At 35.2% G+C, this 21,404-nt stretch overlaps 2 protein-coding genes across 7 annotated transcripts in view; one reads left to right on the top strand and one right to left on the bottom strand.

Moving 5' to 3' along the window:
• Positions 1–10,843, bottom strand: part of SLC16A6 (solute carrier family 16 member 6) — a 94,469-nt gene extending 83,626 nt beyond the window's left edge. Inside the window, exon 1 of the mRNA XM_051995244.1 lies at positions 10,536–10,843. The gene's annotated coding sequence lies outside the window, so the exon portion shown is untranslated. The remainder of the gene's footprint in view (positions 1–10,535) is intronic.
• ARSG (arylsulfatase G) overlaps positions 1–21,404 on the top strand; it is a 996,823-nt gene that overhangs the window by 878,967 nt on the left and 96,452 nt on the right. For all 6 annotated transcript variants that reach the window (XM_051995241.1, XM_051995243.1, XM_051995237.1 and 3 more), the window contains 3 exons: positions 5,677–6,532; positions 17,914–18,101; positions 20,354–20,401. In XM_051995241.1, coding sequence (XP_051851201.1) covers positions 6,315–6,532; positions 17,914–18,101; positions 20,354–20,401 — 454 coding nt within the window. In that variant the 5' untranslated portion in view covers positions 5,677–6,314. The remainder of the gene's footprint in view (positions 1–5,676; positions 6,533–17,913; positions 18,102–20,353; positions 20,402–21,404) is intronic.

Here is a 21,404-nt window from a genome sequence, read left to right as displayed (position 1 = left end):
TGAATAAGTTATTTAAATGATCTCAGTCTCAATTTTCTATAAAACAAATAGAGATAGTAATACCTCACCTCACAAGATTTTTGTTAGACTCAAATGAGATAACATATATAAAACATTTTGCAAATGTTAATATTCTATATAAATATTACATCATTTTCTCTTTTTATGACCCTTCTCTCTTGGTGATCTCATTAACTCTTATGAATTCAATTATTATCTCTTTGCAGATAGCTTCAAATTTTATATTTGCTTTTCTTAACCACAGTTCATCAGGTGCAATAGAAAACCAACAAGATAGTTTGCCAAGAAAGTTAAGCTCAACTTATTTTTGTTATTGCAGCTGTTTTTAAGACTCTCCAGGAGAGACCTAGATAGAGAGATTTCCCATCCAGGAGGCAGTATATTTGTCTAGGGCTAAGATACCAAAGCTTGGAAGCTTTAGAAACTGACAAATATTTAGCTCTCAGTTATTCAACCTGGCTATCTCATCCTTGGATTATTCTTCCTAAAATCATAGAATTTTAGTTAATAGAAATATCTGGTATCTATATCTTAACTTTGACATTAGAAAAGGTTCTCACTGTACTATCCTTAAAAATGATCATCTGCCTCCTGAGATAGCCTATAATGGCCAGGAAGTTTTTCCTGATATCAAGCCTGAATATGCTTCTCTCAAATCTCTACTCATTATTCTTATTTCTGTGACCATTGACAAAACAAAACAATCCAAGCAAAACAAACCTAATTCTTCTTTCACATGACAGCTCTTCAACTATTTGAAGACATCTTACATATTTCCTTCAAGACCTGTCTTAGACTTTCAAGCTTAAAGAATTTTCAAGTGAAGCATGATTTCTGTTCATTTGCATCAACTTGTTTCCTTTTCTTTTTCTTCTCTTCACAACCTAATCATGTTCACTGGCTTTTCTAGCCCCAAAATAAGCAGTGAAGCAGAAAAAAAATTCAAATATACCTATCTCCTCTGTTAAGAATGTGTGACGAGGGAACATGCTGAGATTATTGCTAAAAACAGATAAATCTGGGGTAGAAGCTACTTGCCAGGAGGAACTGAAGCACTGGAAAGGAGTTTATGTACATACTGGGGGAATCTGGTTCAACAACTCAAACTTGTGGTCTTTTTGAGGGGTAACAAGTGACTGAAGAAAAAAGATCCTTCTTGTGCAAGTTATTGTGTGAGATAGTCATTGTGAAATCTTTTAAAATCCCTCCATATCCCATTCATTCTAATTCTTGTTCTAAAAATTTTCATAGTCCTTCATTTGTACTCATGATCTGTACACATGACAATGTATATATAGGCCAATGTCAACTCAACTCATGCTCTTATGCATGCATTATGGTCAGTTGGGATCCTGTCTCATCTATTATTACAGACTTTTAGAGTTTCCAGAGTACCTTTCTTACAATAACTCCATAAACTAGATAGGTATGCCAGTATTCTAAATCAATAGATCTGTGATCTACCTAATGCAGGTATTCCCTTGAATGATGATCACAATCCATAAGGCTTATTTTTCTCATGTGATTCTTGTCCGTGTCCTCTCAGAAATCTGTCATTGGAGAGTTCTACCTAACATGAGGAGGACCTAGAATTCTCAATCTTGTATGAATACTAATGTACACTGGGACTGGATTCAGAGTTCAAATCTGGACTAGTTATGACACTTTGGCAAACCAAGTCTGCCAAAGTTTCCTCAGCTATAAAATGAGGATAATAATAGTACCTACTTCATATAGATATTTATAAAGTATAACATTTATATTTATATTTAACATTTATATATTATATTTATAAATATTTATTATTTATATTTAAAATATAATATATATTTATAAAGTACTTAGTCTGGCACAGAGGAGTTGCTTGATAAATATTCCTTATTATCCTCATTTTGTATATGAAGAAAGTGATTATCTTGAAGATTGATTTTCTCAGAATATCAGAGATAGGATTCAAAGTCGGTCTGCTGTCCAGCAGTCTTCTCAGTATGTCTTGCTATATTATAAACTCTTTGAGGATAAGAACTGTATTATTTATTTGTGTATGATATATTCAGAGCCTCCAGGCAAACAGTATGGTAGAGTGCAAAGAGCATTGTTTCTTGGGTCTCTGAATCTAATGATTGATACTCACTAGCTATATGAATTTTGGCAAGTCACAACCTCCCTAGGCCTCAGTTTCTTTATCTGTAAAATGAGAGAATTGGATTAAGTGGTTCCTAAAATCCTTCTCATCCTATTATAATCCTATCCCAGGGGAATGGGGTGGGTTGAGCAAATTAAGCACATAGTAGGTATATAAGATTATATCCACTATGTGACTATCTAGTAAGTGTTTTGTTAAATGAATGGCTAAGTCAAGTCAATGAATGACAAGGTTGTCAGCATGAAGCATTTCCCCCCTCCATTAGTTAAAATTTCCCTTTGTTCTATGCCTGCTATCTCTATAATATTTTTTAATGATTTGTGTGGGAAGAATAAAGGAGTATTGAAAAGAGATAGAAAATGTAGAGAGAATGATCTCTGGGGCCAGACTCATCTGAGCACTTGATCTGTAAGTCTCAGACTTGACTTTGACTTCCAGCTGTGGCTATAAGCAAGTATCTTAATCTTAGCTTGATTTGTCACCTTTAATAAAAAAAATGAGGACAGAATGGGGAAATCTTTCTCTAGGGAGGATAGGAGAGGGGAAAGTTGTGAAAGAGAGAGAGAGAGAGAGAGAAAGAGAGAGAGAGAGAGAGAGAGAGAGAGAGAGAGAGAGAGAGAGAGGGGCTAGGTTCATTATCTGATGTCAGTGCTTTTCTAGTAGTAAGTATTAACAATTAGCTTTTAAAATCCCTAAGAAATTTATATTAGAAACAATAAAGAAAATAATTTCTATTTGTTCCTTTGGGGGGGCATATTTCTTCTTAAATTTGTACCTTCAAATTTCTTATTTTATCTGAATCAATCCAAAATCATTACTTTTAAAGAAATGAAACTGTTTAGAGTTCTAACCTCAGTAGCTTTAAAAAGAAAATCCAGGAAAGTCCCTAAGAAAGAGAATCCAGTTTAATAATAATGATAATAACAGCAGCTAACTTTTTTTTTAGCCCTCATTATGTAACAGGGACTGTGTTAAGTAGTTTATAATTTACATCATTCGATCCTCAAAACAACTCTGCAAGGTAAATGAGGTTATTATGCTCATTTTACAAAAGAAACTGAGGCAGAAAGAAATTTAGTGATTCACTGTGCTTTATGAGCAAAGCAGAATTGACTTAGCTTAGAAGAAATGCAAGATGGACAAAGTTAGAACAGCCATGCCAAATGTTCATAGGGACTATTTGTGTCTGACCTGTGGCAGAGTACTCCAAACTTGTATTGATCTGATTAGTCGTGGTCAGACACATTGTAACTTGACTCTTAGCAGAGTGATATACAATTTACTATGCTAATAATTCTTATTATTCTTGATGCTGATAAATCTACTTATTAAGCCCTAACTTCTGATTTGACCTTCGGTCTTAACATCTCCAACTGCCTGTCGGATACCTTGCACTGAATGTCTTGTAGACATTTTAAACTTGACATGCTCAAAACTGAACTCTTTCTCTGCCTCCCACAAGCCTGTCTCTCCTTCCCGCTTTTCCTATTTCTGCCAAAGGTATCACTATCTCCTGGCCACCCAGGCTCACTTGTGCCCTCCACTCCAAACACAATCTTTTGCCAAGTCCTTCAGTTCTACCTCCCAACATTTTGAACATACACTTCCTTATTTTCTCTAACTCTTGATGCATACCTTCATCATCTCTTGCCAGACCCTACAATAGCCTTCTGATTGGCCTCTCTACGTCAAGTCTCTCCCTACTTCAGTCCACTCTCTACTCATCTACCTAAATGAAGTCAGTCCTTCTCATCCCTCTCAATAAAATCCAGGGGTTTCTTAGCACCTCTGCTGAGCCATTTCAGTTGTGTCTGGTTCTTCAGGATCCCATTTGGGATTTTCTTGGCAAAGATACTGGAGTGGTCTGCTATTTCCTTCTCCAGGCCATTTTACAGATAAGGAAGTACAATTAAAAGGCTACCCAAAGATATATAGTTGGTGTCTGAGTCCAGATTTGACTCAGGAAGATGAGTGTTCCTGTCTCATGTTTGGCATTCTATCTCTGTGCTATCTAGCCATCCAAAATCCTCAATTTGGCATTAAAGCTCTTCATTAACTGCCCCCCACATGTGTATCCAGTCTTCTTTCACCTTACTCCTTTTGTCATCATATTCTCTGATCTAGGGACACTGGTCTCCTTGTTCTTTCTCACAAGAGATACTTCAGCTTCCAGCTAATTTTGATTAGCTGAGCCCTATTCCTGGACTTTCTTTTTTCCTTCTACTGCTCACTCTGCTTTCAAATCCCAACCAAAATCACCTTCTGTTAAGAAGTCTATCTTGATCCTCCTTATTATGAATTCTTTTCTTATGAATTATCTCCAATTTATTGTATTTCTGTACAGTTGTTTGCATACTTCTCTCCCCATTAGACTCTGAGTTCCTTGAAAGTAGATAATGTTTTGGGGGAATTTAATTTTTTTTATTTATTCATTTTTTTGATATTGTCAGCTCTTAGCCTCTGGCACATTGTAGGTACTTAATAAATGTTTGTTGACTGACAGTGAATGGTTAAGTTAACCTGTAGCATCAAATATATATTTTGTTAGTGTACTAATTAAAATAGCATCTGTCATAATGCTACTTCTAGTTGAATGGAAATACTTATCCTGTTATACTCTGAACTGCTCTGCCTTCTTCTCAGTCCCTCCCTGAATGTCTGATTTTAAATTGATGTCCTTTATATATCTCAGTGCCTCTGCCCACTGACCTTGTGAATGAAGGAGCTATTGGCCTCATGCTGATTTCATTTCCCACTCTGATTTCTTAATTTTTGTTCTCAAGGAGTCTTAAGTTATAATTAGTTTAAAAGGACCACTTTTCTTTTTTTCTAGTAATTTCTAGGCTTGTCCAAGCCCAGATTCATGATAATCTAGTTTTCCACCATCTCTTTAGATACTTTCTTAAAGGAACCATGTCAGATTCAAAAAAGACCACAATTCCTTTTTTCAAATGCTACAGTATATGTAAGGTGTATGATCCTGGACAAGTGATTTTATATCCCATGGCCTTTTGGTTCATCTGTAAAATGAGGGAGTTAAGACTAGATTGTTATCAAGGTTCCTTCTAGTTCTAGACCTATGATTCTTAAAAATGTTGTATAAATGTTAGCTGTTGTTTATTAGTATCATTATTCCATATTAATAAGAATATTTGCATGACAATTTTATATGATAGCATCATTATTTCAAAGAATAATATCCTAGTGAAGTCATTCCCCTTTCTTTCTACTCCTTTCCTTCAAGGCTGGCAATGTGTTTTTGAAAGATTATTGTTTTTTCCAGTCCTTGTTAATCAGGTCATTTGGAAATGGTATCATTACTATTTTGGAGGCAGAGAAACTGATGTACAGGTTAAATATTTGAATAGGGAAGAAAACATCTGTTGTCATGGAAAAGTCATTCTTTCCCAACTTACTGAATGAAACACAGCTGTGCTGGCAATTTTGACTCTAATTTTCTTCTTTAATATGTGTGTGTGTGTGATGGGTGTGTATTTGTATATTTTCAGAAAAACGTGCAAAAGAAATGAAGCACTCTACCATCTGGAATTTGAACCTTCCCTCAATGTCCACTGCATCCACCAGAACATCCAGGTGCTCTGCAGCTGCCTGAACTTATCTCATAGGGAGCGGCACCCCAAGCAGATGTGAGACCAGCCTCGAGTTCAAATAACATGTTTGTTATTTTCATAACTGTATAGCTGAGTCATTTTCCAAGTGACTGTGATACGGAAACTGCAGAAGAATGTGGGGTTAACAACACTTGGAACTATATGCCCTGTTTAAAAAAAAAAAAAAGAAGAAAAAAAAACCTGGATTCCAGATGTAAACATCCAAAGTCAATGTAATTAATATGTGCATCCACATGTCTGGTGAATGATGAAATTCACTAACAAGAAAAGTAAGGCTATCTTGTGAGCTTCCAATTTCCCTAACTCCTCACCTCCCAGAATCAAAATCTGTTAACTTCATTCTTGGTGTTGCCACAACCCAAAGGGAAATTGTTTTTTGGGTGCTCCTAATTTTCCTCTGCCTCTCAAGGGACTTCGTTGTAATTAAGGCAAGTAGCAGATACCCAAAGAAAAGACTTGGAATAGTACCACCTGTTTCTCTGCTCCTGATTACATGAATCCAACCTCTTAAGAGTATGGAGATACTTTTCCTGAAAGTTTTGCTGCTGGGTGCAAGTGTAACAGGATTGTTTTATTGTCTTGTGGATTTTTGTTTCTATGGGTATACAGGTCTTGAGAAGCCTAATTTTGTAATCATTTTGGCTGATGATATGGGATGGGGTGACTTGGGAGCAAATTGGGCGGAGACGAAGGACACTCCACAATTGGATAAAATGGCTTCAGAGGGGATGAGGTGAGTCTTAACAAAGAAAACCATCCTTCTTTCAGTTGTCTCACAAGGTTTAATCAAGAATTTCTGGAAGTATAAGGATTAAGTCTATTTGTAGTAATTACATGGTACCCATTCTATCATCACTGACCATCTCATATTTGTTAATATATACCATCTCATGATGAAAATGATCTCCTCTTTACCATAAACAGTTCAATAGCATACCCTCAAACACACATTTGGTCCATACATTGTTGAGTGATTTCAATCATGTCTGAGTCTTTACAATCTCATTTGGGATTTTCTTGGCAAAGGCACTGGAGTGATTTGCCATTTTCTTCTCTAGCTCATTTTACAGATGAGGAAACTGAGGCAGACAGAGTTAAGTGACTTTCTCAGAGTCACACAGTTAGGAAGTATCTAATGTCATTAATGTCTAAATGTCATAAACATTATTGGGAAGTTGCCCTGAAATGAGCCAAGCTATCCATTAAATGCTGGCTCTAAATAACTTTTACCACTTTATCCTACAAACAAATGCTAATAATACATATCTGAACATCAGTCACTCTTGGATTTCATTTTTTTCTAATCTGCAAAAATAGAGTTTGGAAAAGTTACCAACTTAGTACAACACAGAAAGTCTTCATAGAAATCCTAATTAATTAATTCTTTAAATCCCTAACATATCAGATAAATACTGATAAGAAGACTTAAAGCCATAGTTACTTAGGGTTTTTCATTCTGTTCAAGTGTTTCCCTCTGAGATGTTCTCAACCAAGACCAAAATGAGAACACAGGAGGGCTCTTTCTGCATTCTTTTTGTTGACCTCTTTATTTTTTTCTTTAACAAAATGCTCATACCGCAGTGATCATATGATGGAAGTGAGAGAGGTGGCTGACTGATGTTAGATGATCTCAAACTGACAATTTTTGAGTTGTTTTGTTTTGTTTTTATTAATTGATTGATATCTAATCAAATTTAACAAGCATTTTTAAAAGTACCTATTATGTTGTGCTATGTTATTATGCTCCTATGCTCAAACCACTGTGCTAAAGGAAATACTTCTTTCACTTGAGGAATTTATGTTCTAATAGGGCGATAAAATATACAAACAGATAATTGAAACCAAGTAATTTCAAGAGGTGAAAATGTTAAAAGCCCTGGGAGACTGGGTTCAGGAAAGTGCTCATTTATAAAGTGGTATCTAAATTTTACTTCTATGAGGTGTGGCAAGGAGAAGGGAGAACATAGTTTTTTTTTTTATCTTAGAAGCCATTGAATATATTTGAATAGGGAATGGTGATATAATCTAATCTGTGTTTTTGGAACCCAATTTTGTTATCTGTATGGAGGATAGATTAGACAGGGGAGAGTTTGGGAACAGATTAATTTGGTGGTGATTATAGTAGTCTAGGAGATAGGAAATGAAAATCTCAACTAGGGTAAAAAACTGGGAGAACAGAAAAGTCATGAAAGTATATGAAACATACTTTTAGGACTGCTACCATTACTTATTTTTGCTAGTCTTTGTCAATTCTCAAATATTCATAGTTTTTGGGAAATAGCAGACTTTATTCTATCTTGCTTGCTTATGAAATTCCAAAAACTGATTTGGGAGTATTTAATAATTTTCTTCCTGTCAGTAAATGTAGAGAATGGCAAATATAACACTAATTGTACTACATATTCTTGCATTTTAAAAACATATTGACATTTTTGTTTAAGAAAAGATTAAAATACACAAGGAGAAGTCATATGTACTAGGGCAGACGGTGTTGCTTCTTCCTCTAAAGAAGGTGACTCAGGATTTAGTGACCCTAACTGCTTCTCATCTTCTTACAGGGGTCCTCAAACTTTTTAAATAGGGGCCAGTTCACTGTCCCTCAGACTGTTGGAGGGCTGGAGTATAGTAAAAACAAAAACTTTGTTTTGTGGGTCTTCATAGCCCTGGGTGAGGGGGATAAATGTCCTCAGCTGCTGCATCTGGCCTGTGGGGTCTGTAGTTTGAGGACCCACACAAGGATGATTTTCTAGCACTTTCTATTCTTGTCTTCATTAGAGATGGGGAAGGAATAAAGAAGTGAACGTATTGAGAACCAATGACTTCCTCTTTTGAAGTGGGGGGAGAAAATTCAGGTTTCTTGGACTTTTCCTACCTTAAGTTGCTCCATCTTCATATTCCATGGAGCCTTCCTGTTTCTCTGCCTTCCTGGACTCCTTCCTACATACCAAACTCTCCATCTTCACAGGTATTCTATCATGTTGTTCCACTTTTTTTTTTTATACTTAAGCCTTCCAGTGTTGCCATAACCTTTCTTTCAAAGATTATGAGTAGCTCTGGCTACATCTTGTCATTTTAGTAAGACATGGCTTGAGGAAATCGGAGGCTAAAGCATAATGTTGGGTTACCTTTATGTTACACATTAATAAACATTTTCATGAAATGTTTAAGGAGAAAAATATGGAGTTTAGTTTTGGATAGATTGAATTTAAGCCATCCATTGGATGCCATTTCAAGATATCTGAAAGGCAATTGGAGATGCAAGATTAGAGATCAGCATGAAATTGGGGGCAAGATAAGTAATCTTGAAGAAACATTAGTATAAATATGATAAGATATGGAGCTGATGAGATCATCAGGTGAAGGAGAAGAGAGGAGGACCTAGGAGGGAACCCTGAAGGACATCTATAGTTAGAATGGATGACCCAGGGGAAGATCTGAAACTGAGAAGAAGCAATCTGATAGTGAGAGGAGAATCAGGACAGAGTGGTATCTTAGAAACCTAGAAAGAAGGGAATATCAAGGTAATAAACAATTTCAGAGGCTGCAAAGAGGTCAATGAGAATGAAAATTGAGAGAAAGCCATTGAATTTGACAATTAGAGATCCCTGGCAAATTGTGGAGAGATATGAAATGTAAAGTATACAATAAAAAGAACACTGGGTTGGGAGTTAGAAGACCCAAATTCAAATTTCAGTTTCACTGTTTGCTTTCTAACTGCCTTTATGAGCCTTGAGTTTATCTTCTGTTAAATGTGATAGTTGGACTTGGTGATTTTAAAGGTCCTTTCCAGCTCCAATTATTGTGATCTATTCTCAATCATATGTCTGGTCAATCACTTGGAAGTTGAGACTAGAGAGGAAGTGGAGACTAATTCCAACGTCCTTGACCCTATATAATTTAACTTAGCCTTCCTGTCCATGTAGCTTGGTCTTACAGTGGAGAGAAAGAGAAGAGGACATTTCTATTATGTTTTGTGCCAAGGATAACTGGGTTATCATTGGTTATATAGTATAAATGCTAACTGGAAAATCTTAACTGGAAAGCATAATTTTGGGCCCATTTGTGGGAAGGCTTTATTCATAGCATATTGTGTTCACTGAATCACATCAATTTTTCCTTCAGTGATTAAAGCAATATTGCTTTCTTGGGATCAGGAAGCCATAGATGGCTTTTCCCCTTTACCTTTCAACAAAAACTTTTGCCTTTGTATCAAGGAAGGTCCAAAAGCTAAATATTAAATTGCTAAATATTAAAAAAGGTTCATTTGATATATAAAACAACCAGTCTTTTACTTGGTAGGCAGTTTTTTCTTTTCTTTTTTTTGAAGCAATCAGGGTTAAGTGACTTGCTCAGAGTCATGCAGCTAGTATCTGAAGACAGATTTGAACTCATGTTCTTCTTTCTCCAGGACTGGTGCCACAGAGATGCCCTAGCAGATAGTTTTTAAGAATTGTTGTATCCTCAAAATTTATCATACTCTACATACAAGATGATATAATATGAATTTTTTAAAAGACTGTTCCTTGAATATTTCTGGATCATACTCAAAGCCTTTCCAGTGTGGAAAATATTCTTTGTTAAAGTTCATGCTCTACTGATAAGCATCTTCAAGAAATAACCCAGCACCATCTCCATATCAGTATGAAACATTAGAGAAAAACTTTCTTGGATGTTATTTAGACTAAAGCTCACAAAATTAAAGTCTGTTATTTCTATAATGTTTTAGTTTATCTTACCTGCCAAGGTGTGATTTCAATTTTTAAGTTTCATGGATAGAACTGAGAATATTCATATTACACTGTGATATCATCAATTGTTGCAGAGGAAGTAGAATTCTCCATTTGGCTGAGTGAAAGAAGGGTAGAAATCCTATATACCTCAAAGTTTTTGTCATTATTTTCTCTTTGAGACCTTCTTTGCCTGAGGATTAAAAAAAAGTCATTCCCATTAAATAAAAGTTCCTTAGGGGCAGGAACTGCTTTCATTTTTATCTTTATAGCACAGTCTCTAAACCCTACATAAATTTTTGTTGAATTAAAATATAAAGAACAGCATCTTCACTTCCAAGAACTCTCATGTGTCTTAATTTCATTTATCTTTACAGTATCAAAACATAAAAGAGTATCCATAATGGAAAGAGCACTAGATGTGGAATCCAAAGATCTAGAATTTGAGGGGAATATAAAGGTCATTTAGTCCAGTTCATTCATTTTATGGAAGAAACTGAGATTCAGAACTTGAACAAAATACTAAAAGTCTGTTTCCCTGTCTTACACATATGTGCACGTGCACACGTGTGCGCACACACACACACACACACACACACACACACACACACAGAGTTAGTAGTAGAGCTAATGTAGGACCTAAGTTCTCTCACTCTAGAGCCAGTATTTGCTCTTCTTTTCTTCTCTGCCCCCTTGTTCAGTTATGTCCAAGTTTTTGTGATCCCATTTGGGATTTTCTTGGCAAAGATATTAAAGTTGCTTTCCTTTTTTTTTTTTTCCAGCTCATTTTACAGGTGAGGAAATTGAAGCAAACAGAGTTGAGTGATTTTGTCAGAATCACACAACCAATAAGTGTCTAAGACTAGATTCGAACTTAGGAAGATGAGACTCCAGATCTGCACACTATCCACTGTATAACCTACTTACCCTTTCATCTTAGAACTGTTGGAAGATCTCACTAAGGACCTTTTAATTGTGATATGAGCTGCTATTTTAACTATTTTATAGGGAGAAAAACAGGTTGAGAGAGACATTGTCTTTTATTCTTTGTTATATGCAGATATAGACTAAGGACTAGAATTCAACTGGTTATGACTGTATGGGAGAAGTACTATTTGAGACTGGGTCTATGGACATGATTCTCCTGGATAATATTAACAACTAATATTTAAATTCTGGACAAACCTTTTCATACTCACTCTAATTACCTCTTTTAGAAATATCTAAAAAATTATATTTTTATAATTATAGGTCTTTGAAAGACCTAACCAATTTCTAAAAAGAAATAAAATCAGAGTTCAGGGAAGAATTATGCTCTCTTTAAAAATTAAAAAATATAGGGAGATCTGAGAGCAACATTCTGTTTCCCCATAGGTTCTCTCTTTCAGGATCCCCTGACAGTAAAGTGACTATTATTTTGTTTCTTAAATCAAAATTATTGCCTAAGTCTTCATCATTCAAGGCTTGACCAGAGAGATTTTTTAAAATAACATAGATTTGCATCCTTTTAGATATTTTTTCCCTAAATACTAATTTTTCCTAAAAATTTAATTAATTTGTCCCTAGTAGATTTGTGTCCAAAATGCAGAGCATGGAATTTTTCTTCTATAATATGTTTTAAAATTTGCAGATAGCTTAATATAAAGCATCTCACTTAATATTTGTGAATTTTATGAAAATTTGTAAATGGCTTTTTATAAAACATTTCACATCAATCTTGTGAGGTAAGTATTGAAAGTTTTATCATGGCTATATTTACAAACAGAGAAATCAAGGTTCAGAAAGTTAAGTGACTTGCAAAATTATAACTTGTAAGTGTCAGAACCTTTCTTCATGAGTATAAGTCTAGTTCTCCATTGCCTATGCTCTGTAGCCTCTCAAACTATTTGCTGAATTGAAAATATCAACCCATTCTAAGAATTACATTTTGCTTTTTCTTCATTGACTTGACAGGGGTTTTATCTGAAACAAGTCATTAGTTATAGAGATCACCCAAGTTAGACTTATCACTTTCAAAGGCATTTGTTGGTTTACACCAGTATATTGAAATGAAAGTGAAAATATTAATTACTTAATTAAGGATTCTCCATTTGACAAGAATTATTGGCAATACTAGGAAACAGTATAATATGAATAAGTTTAGGCCGATGCCCATAAATCATATTGCAAAATTAATTTTAAAATATTATATATTTATGGTTGCACCATTATAGAATGAGAAGATAATTAAATCAGATACCTTTTATAGAAATGGATGAGGGGGGAGTTGTTATTCAACCAAGGAATGGAGGTAATCAATCAACATAAAACATATAATCTTTATATTCTTAACCTTCTCATTCTTGAATGAAATCCCCACTCCCTTATATTCCTGTAAGATTTATTGAAAGATATGATTCATTAATTAAGAGATTAATTCCTATTAGGGTGATTGGAGTGCAGATACCACTCTTAATTGAAATGGGTACTTCCAGAAGAAAAAAATCCTTTGGGCCTATAAAGTTTCTTTTGGCCCTATACTTGCCTTTTCCACACTAATATAAGTAGAAGTGTAAGTATTCATTTGAGAACTGCAGGATTTATTTGACTGCAATTTGATATAATGATGGATTTCTTATATAATATAAATATGCATACACATATGAAATATAAACATATATACATATATAAATTGAAAATGCCCCATTTCTAAAATCAGTTTCTATCAATGAGCAAAAAAATCCTTTGGGCCTATAAAGTTTCTTTTGGCCCTACATCTTATAGATGTATAAATACAAGTTGGCCAGGTGATACATGCCTGAGCTTGTGAACAATCTTTTTTGAATGTTAATTGTCTAGAGATAGGAACCTAACCCATGGACAATCTTTTTCTTCCCCATATTGATCTCTGATCTACTGCACTTTCAGATATAGTTGCCTGTTGTCTGGAGGAAAACCTATGATTCCCACAGTTAATCTAAAAATGATATTGTCAGTGACTTTGGGAGATGATGGTTCTCTCAGAATAGACTGTCTGCTCAAGCTGGATACTAATAAATATTGACTGACTTCAGCAAAGACTTCTATTATTCAAGTTAGTTGGAGTAAAGCAAAACCTTTGCAAAAGTTACAATGAAAAAAAAATCTTGTGACATTTTTGTTAAGTACATTTGCAAGACTACAGTGCTTCAGAGAAACCTGTTAATGCTAAGAAAAAGGAATTACAGTAAGCTCTTCTTAGTATAAAAGTTTCCTCTATCCAAAATGGGATTTTACTTCTAACTACAATACAGAAGAAGTAAGAGTAAGATCAATAGCAATAATAGTACAGACTTTCTGTATCACTTAGCTTCTATAACTCCTTAAACCATGAGGTAAATGATGGTAGTCAAAATAAGGGACTGGCTAATGAAATGAAAGCTAGCTCAGGACATTCCTTCTCCATCTTCTTTGCTCAAAAATCTGTGTCTTGCTCCCTGACTATGGTGTTTCCAAGACTCTTTTTTCCCCCTTTCTTCTTTCTCTACATTTTCTCCCTTGGTTGACCTCATCAGCTCCCATAGGTTTAGCTGTTATTTCTATGCAGCTGACTTTCAGATTTATATAATCAGTCATCATAAAAGTAGATGAAATGCTTATGCCTGATACATAATAGGTACTTAATAAGTGCTTATTCCTATCACCTTAGTATTTTCTCCTATATCATTATCTAATCTATCATAATCTAATCAGAATCATAATTATCTAAGGAAATCTAGATTTCCTGTCAGAATTTCAAAGTCAATATGGCCAAAACAAAACTCATTTTTCATGTCAATCTATCTCTCTTCCTAACTTCCCTGTTGGGCTATAAACCTTGGTTTCTTTCTATTTGGGGGTTAAAAATAACACCTACCTGCCAGGGCTGTTGTGAAGATCAATGAAATAATCTTTGTAAAGTGTTTTGTAAATCTTAAAGTACTACATAAATGCTAGCACCACCTTTCTTCCAGTCCTCCAGCTCAAGTACTGCCTTTCTCAACTCATATGTTCTCCTTCCCAAAACATTTTTGTATGTATTTTGTACAAGTTACATATATGCTTATGTACATCATGTTGTTTTCTCCTAGCTTTAGGTAAGCAGGAACCATTTTATATTTGTCTTTGTATCCTCGACACTTATTATAGTGCCTGGCACAAAGCAAACACAAATATATTTTTATTGATTAATTAATTGATTTCCATTTTATAGAGAACAAAAGTAAAACCAACAGGGTAAGTGATTTTTAGGAATCAAAGGATTATAAACTTAAAGTTGGAGAAGACTTTAGGTTTCATTGAATCCATCTTCCTCCTCTTCCTGAGTTTTATAGAAGAAGCAACTGATCTTAGAGATCACACAACTATGGGGAATGGTTGGTCATTGTGCTTTAACATAGTAGAATATTAATGTACTGTAAGAAGAAAAAATTAATTTAGAAAACCTGATGAGTAGAGTTAAGGAAGTAGAATCAAAACACTATATGCAATGACTACCACAATATAAAAATGGAAAGATAGCAAGAACAAAACCCTCAGACTTTGAGGTGTAATTATAATGACCAGTTTGTCCCACAGAATGAAAACATACTTCTCCTTCCCCCCTTCCCTTCTTTGCAGTATAAATGTCATGCTCAGTTGATGTGTTGGTTAATTTTATTGAACTTTTTTTTTATTTAAGAGATGGTTTATTGGGGAAGGAGAAGGATACATTTGGACATTTCATGTAAAAATAAGCAATATTAATAAAAATTTCAAATTTAAAAATGAAGGTGATAATATAAGTAGTAAAAAGGAATTGAGATGAAGCATGCAAAGTACACTATTTCAAGGTGAATACAATTGATAGCATTGAGATTGTTTCAGAATATAAAGAGCAGTACTAGTCTCAGGAAAATTTTAGAAGGAGGCCAACACTCAATATCTTTTTCTGCATCTTTTCTCTGCTCTTGAGCAATGGTTTTAGGTGTCTGCTTTTCTTTTTAGAAGGAAAATATCACTTAAAATTTGTTTAAGAGGCAATATGGTTAACTACAAAGTGGTGTCGAGATAGCTCTGTTCAAATGTTGTCTACTAGATGTGTGACCTTGGACAGGCTACTTAACTTCCAAATCAAGTTTTCTTATTTGTAAAAAGGAAATATTAATAACATATGTTGTAATCAAATAGGGTACATTAACATTTTATCTTGCAAGTTATAAATTTCTTGAGAACAAGAACCATCTTGGTATACATATTAACTGAATTATTGAATGAGTTTTGTGTGTATTTCTGAAGTATTTGCATTTTAAAGAAAAATTCTAAAGATTAAAGTTTTAAGGATGAAATTTCAGACACTGTGAGTACAGAATGAAAAGCAAACATTTATTACACACTTACTATGTACCAGATACTAAATATTAATACAAAAGTGGGACAGTCTTAGCCCTCAAAAAGCACATATTGTAGTTGGGAATATAAAAGATTAAGGTATGAGGTAGGCTAGGAAGAGAGTTATGGCCTGGGAAGTCACAGGGATGGCGAATGGAACTATAGGGCAGGTAGTTAGTTGTCACACTCTTTCCAGCATCAAAGAAGGCAGATAGGGAGAACAATGGATAGAATGTGTCATCTTCTTGAGTTCAAATCTTGCTTCAGAGACTAGCTGTGTGACTCTTAGGCAAGTCACTTAATCCTGTATACCTCAATTTCCTCAGCTACAAATGAACTGAAGAAAGAAATGGCAAACTACTTCAGTATTTTTGCCAAGAAAACCCATTCAGACACAAGTAGAAAAAAAAAAGAGTATATCATCTTCTCCCTTCCAGCAATATTTATACAGTTTTGATTACTATTTCTGGAGCTAGAGGTGGAAGGAAAGGTATGGAGTAGAAAGAGAAGATATGGATAAGTTTATGGTCACATGATGAGAGGCCCATTATTCAGTAAACCCTAATTTCTTGGTAGAAATTAAAGTGGTCTAGAGCTAGCTGGACTCTATAGTCAGTTATGTTTGTTATAATCAGGATGGCTGAGCTCTCTGCTCCCTTTGAAATATACTACTACAACTGCCTAATATCTAAGTAGTTGGGGAAAGAGAATAATTTTTTTAAAATCCTCTTTGAGGTCTAAAAATATGTGATAACTAAAGGGAGGTTTTCATTCCAGTGAACTCTATTAATTTAAAAGAGAACTTGAAAATTCTCCTCTCTTTTTTTAAAATCTCTTGTAAACAGACTGGATCTATTTAACTAAGCAATGCTGGAAGGGCTTCACTTACCTTGTTGATCCCAACACTTCCAACACTAAAGTACTGTAAATCTAATATGTTTAATTTATTCAATCTCAGATTATTTTGGTTGGTGTAAGTTTTAATGTACATTGGTTTTTCTATTAGCTATTCCACTCTAATATCTGGCTTCATATTTTTCTTGTTTTACATTCTATTTCCAGCCTTTAATTAAAAGCCTTTGTTCATTCCTTCAGTTGGTCACAGCCTGCCCATGTTGACTTGGAAAAGAACATTTTCCAAATAATAAAGCCTCTTTGTTGCTTTATTACTTACCTCCCCCATCTACTGTGGGATGGTAAGAAGAGGTGAAATGCAAATTCATTCATTTAGCAATTTAATCACAGCTTCTGAAAGGGAAGGATGTAAAACTGATTGATTAAAAGGTTTCTGTCTTATAAAATGTCAAAACTGGAAGGGATGATAAAAAGCATATAAGACAACAATTTTATTTTTTTCACATAAAGAAATTAGATTCAGATAAGTTAAGTGATTTATCCAAGGTCATTTGGAGAGATTCAGCCATATTGGTATTGAACTCTTCAAACTCCAAATCCAGTATTCTTTCCACTACATCATATCCTTACTTACATGCTTAATCTAGGACTGTTTGTAGACCAGTCATTCCATTCAACACATATCTGTTAAGCATTATGCACAAGGTGTTGTGTATTGGGTATGGGGAATTCCAAGATGGGATACAGTCCCTGCCCTCAGAAGCTTCAGTTCAATTGCAGGATGGAGAAGACAGCATGGGATGCAAAGAAGTAAGACCCCAGAACATTGTCCTATAAGAAGGGAAATAAAAATCTGTGGGCACCTTAAGACCTATTTATAGGAATACTACTGCTGGGGAGAAGAGAAGAGAAGCTTTCTATTTTTGCAAATTATTATTGTTAACTAGATGCTGAGCCCAGTTGCTTGTACTACTGTTAGAATATAGGAACTATCAGTACATTCTAAATTTCATTGTGCTGGAGCCATGCCCCTGGGTTCTTGTTAAGTGAGGCAGTTGGACTAAATGATTTCTTTCCAAACCTACAATTCTTTGAAATGGATTTCCTTTTATTGGGTATTAATTCCATGTTTTTTAGTTTTCTCCCACGGTTTCTTTCCTTCCAGGTTTGTGGATTTTCATGCACCAGCCTCGACTTGCTCCCCGTCCCGGGCCAGCCTGCTTACAGGAAGGCTTGGAGTCCGAAATGGAGTTACCCACAATTTTGCCATCAGCTCCGTAGGAGGCCTTCCACTCAATGAGACCACCTTAGCCCAGGTGCTCCAAGAGGCTGGTTACATCACAGGAATGATAGGTAATACTACAAGTTTCACTTATAGAACAAACTTTTTCTGTCTTTACCTCTCCCTCATAGAATCCCTCCTGGGGAATCCATAGAATCTCTCACATAGGGTAGCCCAACTACCATCTCCTAAACAAAGCCTTTCCTGATTCTGAGTTCTTAGGGCTCTCTCTCTCTTAAAATTAGGCTGCACTTTTCAGTTGTATCCAACTCCTCCTGACCCCATTGGGGTTTTCTTGGCAAAGATACTAAAGTTGTTTGCCATTTCTTCTCCAGCTCATTTAAATTAAAGGTATTAGGCTTACAACACTTTAGTGCTGGAAATGAACAGATCAAGGTAAGCAAGGCTCTTCCAGTTCAGATCATTGCTAAGTTAAACATGTCCAGTTTCTGTTTCCAAGATATTTCAGACAGAAGAGGGGAATTTTAAAGTTGTCTTCTAAATTATTAGAGGTCACTGGAATAAAAACCTTTCTTGGGCTATCACATACTTTGAGTCTTCAAAGGGAAGATTTAAAAGAAAACTGTTTCCCTTTCCCCTCTTACTTTGTTATTAGTCAGTTCTAATAGTATATTTCTAAGGAATGAGAACTAAGGCAAACAGAATTAAATGACTTGCTGAGGATTACACAGTTAATAAGTACCTGAGGCTGGATTTCAACTCAGAAAGATGAGTCTTCCAGACTCCAGGTCAAGCACTCTATCCAGTGTGCCACCTAAGTGCTCTGGGCTGTGTTACTTTTCATATACTTGGTATTTTCCCAAGAGACTCTTCAGGGCCAGGACTGTTTCATTTTTGCCTTTGTATTTCCAGCACTCACTTAATAAATGCCTGTTGAATTGAATTGAATTAAAAGCTGGCGTGCTAATAGCCCTCTGCATTTTCGATATAGGAAAACTTTAATTTAAAATACAGCCCCAAACACTTCCTGGCTATGTTATCCTAGTCAAGTCACTTAACCTCTGGCTGCCTCAGTTTCCTCTACTGTAAATTGGTGATAATAATAGCACCACTTCACAAAGTTACTGTGAGGATCAAATGAGATAATGTCTTAAAGTGTTTAACCCAGCATTTAGCACATAGTAGTTGTGAAATGAATGCTTGTTCCCTTCCTTCCTTCCTGTCTCTTCACCTAGCTCAAGCCAGTTCCATTTTGCCTTTTACTGTATAAGTAGTGGGGTTTTTTAGTCTAATAAATTTTCTCCCTTCTTTTCTTGTTTATCTTTCTTAAAATATGAAAATCTCCACAGCATCATCAGGGTGTTAGTGCTGCTAGGGAAACTGTTGTTTTCAATCTCAGAGAGCCAGATCCAGTGGGTTTCCTGCTATTCTCCCTAAACAGACTTCATGGGTAGAGAGATTATGCCAACAAAACCAAATGCTTTGAGTCTTCATGCTGGGTGTGTTGTTTGCTATCTTAAGTTTCCTCTGGTAAACTAGAGATCTGTTTTGATTAGAAAAGGAGCAAAATGCATTCCTCAAAATAACTTTATCTATCTTCAATAAAAGGACCCTTCCAGTTTACCATGAAATGATTTTAAGGGAAATCAAGCTGAAGTGTACTATTTATTTCATTGTGTCAGACAAGAAAAATCCTACTTTAGTGTCTCTCCAGGGTTTGGTATGCTCCCAGCTTCATGTTCTGGATTTCTGTATAGTCCTTGAGAATTCCAAACTACTTTGCAGTTTGGGAATATAGCAGATGTGAAGGAAATACTCTGTGGATTTATTCTTTTGCTCTCTCTTTCCCTTCTCATTTTAGCCATATTTAATGTGTGGCAAAAGGGGAGGTTGATGAGGCAGGCAGGAATGCAGATATTCTTGATAACAAAGTGTGTGGGAATCTATTCCTTCTTCAATAATTCATATAAATTTTAATTTTATAAGGAAGATGGGATTGGGGGTAGGGAGGAGGAAGGAATAGACAACTTGTTACTCTGTCCCTCTCAATCCTCTCTAAAGGGAGGGCAGAGGCAGCCTTTTCAATCCCCTGAATTCTTTAGATTTCCCAGTAGCTGACCTTCCTTTCTCCCTTCTCTTTCCTGTTTGTTTAGTTGGGCTGCTTGTTCTTGTTGTTTCCCAGTGACACTGGCTTATGTTTATTAGAAGGAAGGACTTGCTTAGCACAGCTCCTTTTAGTACCTTTTGGTTCCTCTTTTTAAAATAAAAAGCTAATGAAGGACAGTGTGTTTTCTCAGCTCTCTAAATGAAGTGAGATTGTGAACAGGAAATCATGCTGATCACCTTTCTTGTTTTCCAACAGGCAAATGGCATCTTGGTCACCATGGCCCCTACCAACCCAATTTCCGTGGTAAGGATTCTTGGAAGGGGGTAGGGAGGGCATTTATTATTTGAAGGGGGAAAAAAACCTCTATGAACATGAGATACAATGTCCTTTTAAATTACTTTCCTGCTTTCCACTAGAGCATTCGCTGTGGTTGTTTTTTTTCTTTCCCAGAGTTAATCTCACAGTTCATTAATAGCCTCATTTCACTCTATAGGAGCCTTTCTATTACTATACAGCTTCAGGTCACTCTCACTTAGCCTTTATTCTCAAATAACAACTTCTTTTATCTCTCTTATGTCCTCATGACTTTTCTATTATGAATATTAGAATAGTGGTTATTCCCTTCTATAGTTCTAACTTTATGTGAGTAAAGATGCATAGATTTTAGAATTAGTAGTGTTAGAAATATAGTTCAATACTTTTTATTTCATAGTTATTTTGTTGAACATTTTCAAGACAACTAAATAAAATTTACTATCTAGGGTTATTTTAAGTTTCTTGCAAGTATTCTTTGACCTCTTTCTCTTCAGTGATTATATCATTTGGCCTCATGGCACAGAGAATAGAATGTTGGATTTGATCACTTGTTCAAATTCTGCCTCTCATAATACTTAGCTGTGTGACTACAGCAAGTCAAATCTCTCTGAGCCTTTATTTCCTTGTTTGTAAAATGGAGTTAATATTTCCTCTAGTACACGTCTCATAGGGTTATTATGAGTATAATAAAATTTCAGTACCTGTGCTAAGAAAACTCAAAAGGAATCACAAAAAGTTGAACATAACTAAAATGATTAAATAACAACCTACCTCATAGAGTTGTTGTGATAGTTCAAATAAGATAATGTAAATACAGTGCTCTGCAAGCCTTAGAGTATGCATAAATGTTAACTATTATGATTGACTCCTCAGAATCCCTGTTTTACTGTTTTGAAAGTTTTCTAGTATCATAGAATTGAGTCTGGAATTTGGAAGAGATCTTGGAAATCATCTAATTCAATGCTATTTTATTTTTTAATTTTTTGGTAAA

Source organism: Antechinus flavipes, chromosome 4 (assembly GCF_016432865.1).
Source record: "Antechinus flavipes isolate AdamAnt ecotype Samford, QLD, Australia chromosome 4, AdamAnt_v2, whole genome shotgun sequence".
NCBI classification, from domain to species: domain Eukaryota; kingdom Metazoa; phylum Chordata; class Mammalia; order Dasyuromorphia; family Dasyuridae; genus Antechinus; species Antechinus flavipes.
This window is presented reverse-complemented; position numbering and strand designations above follow the sequence as displayed.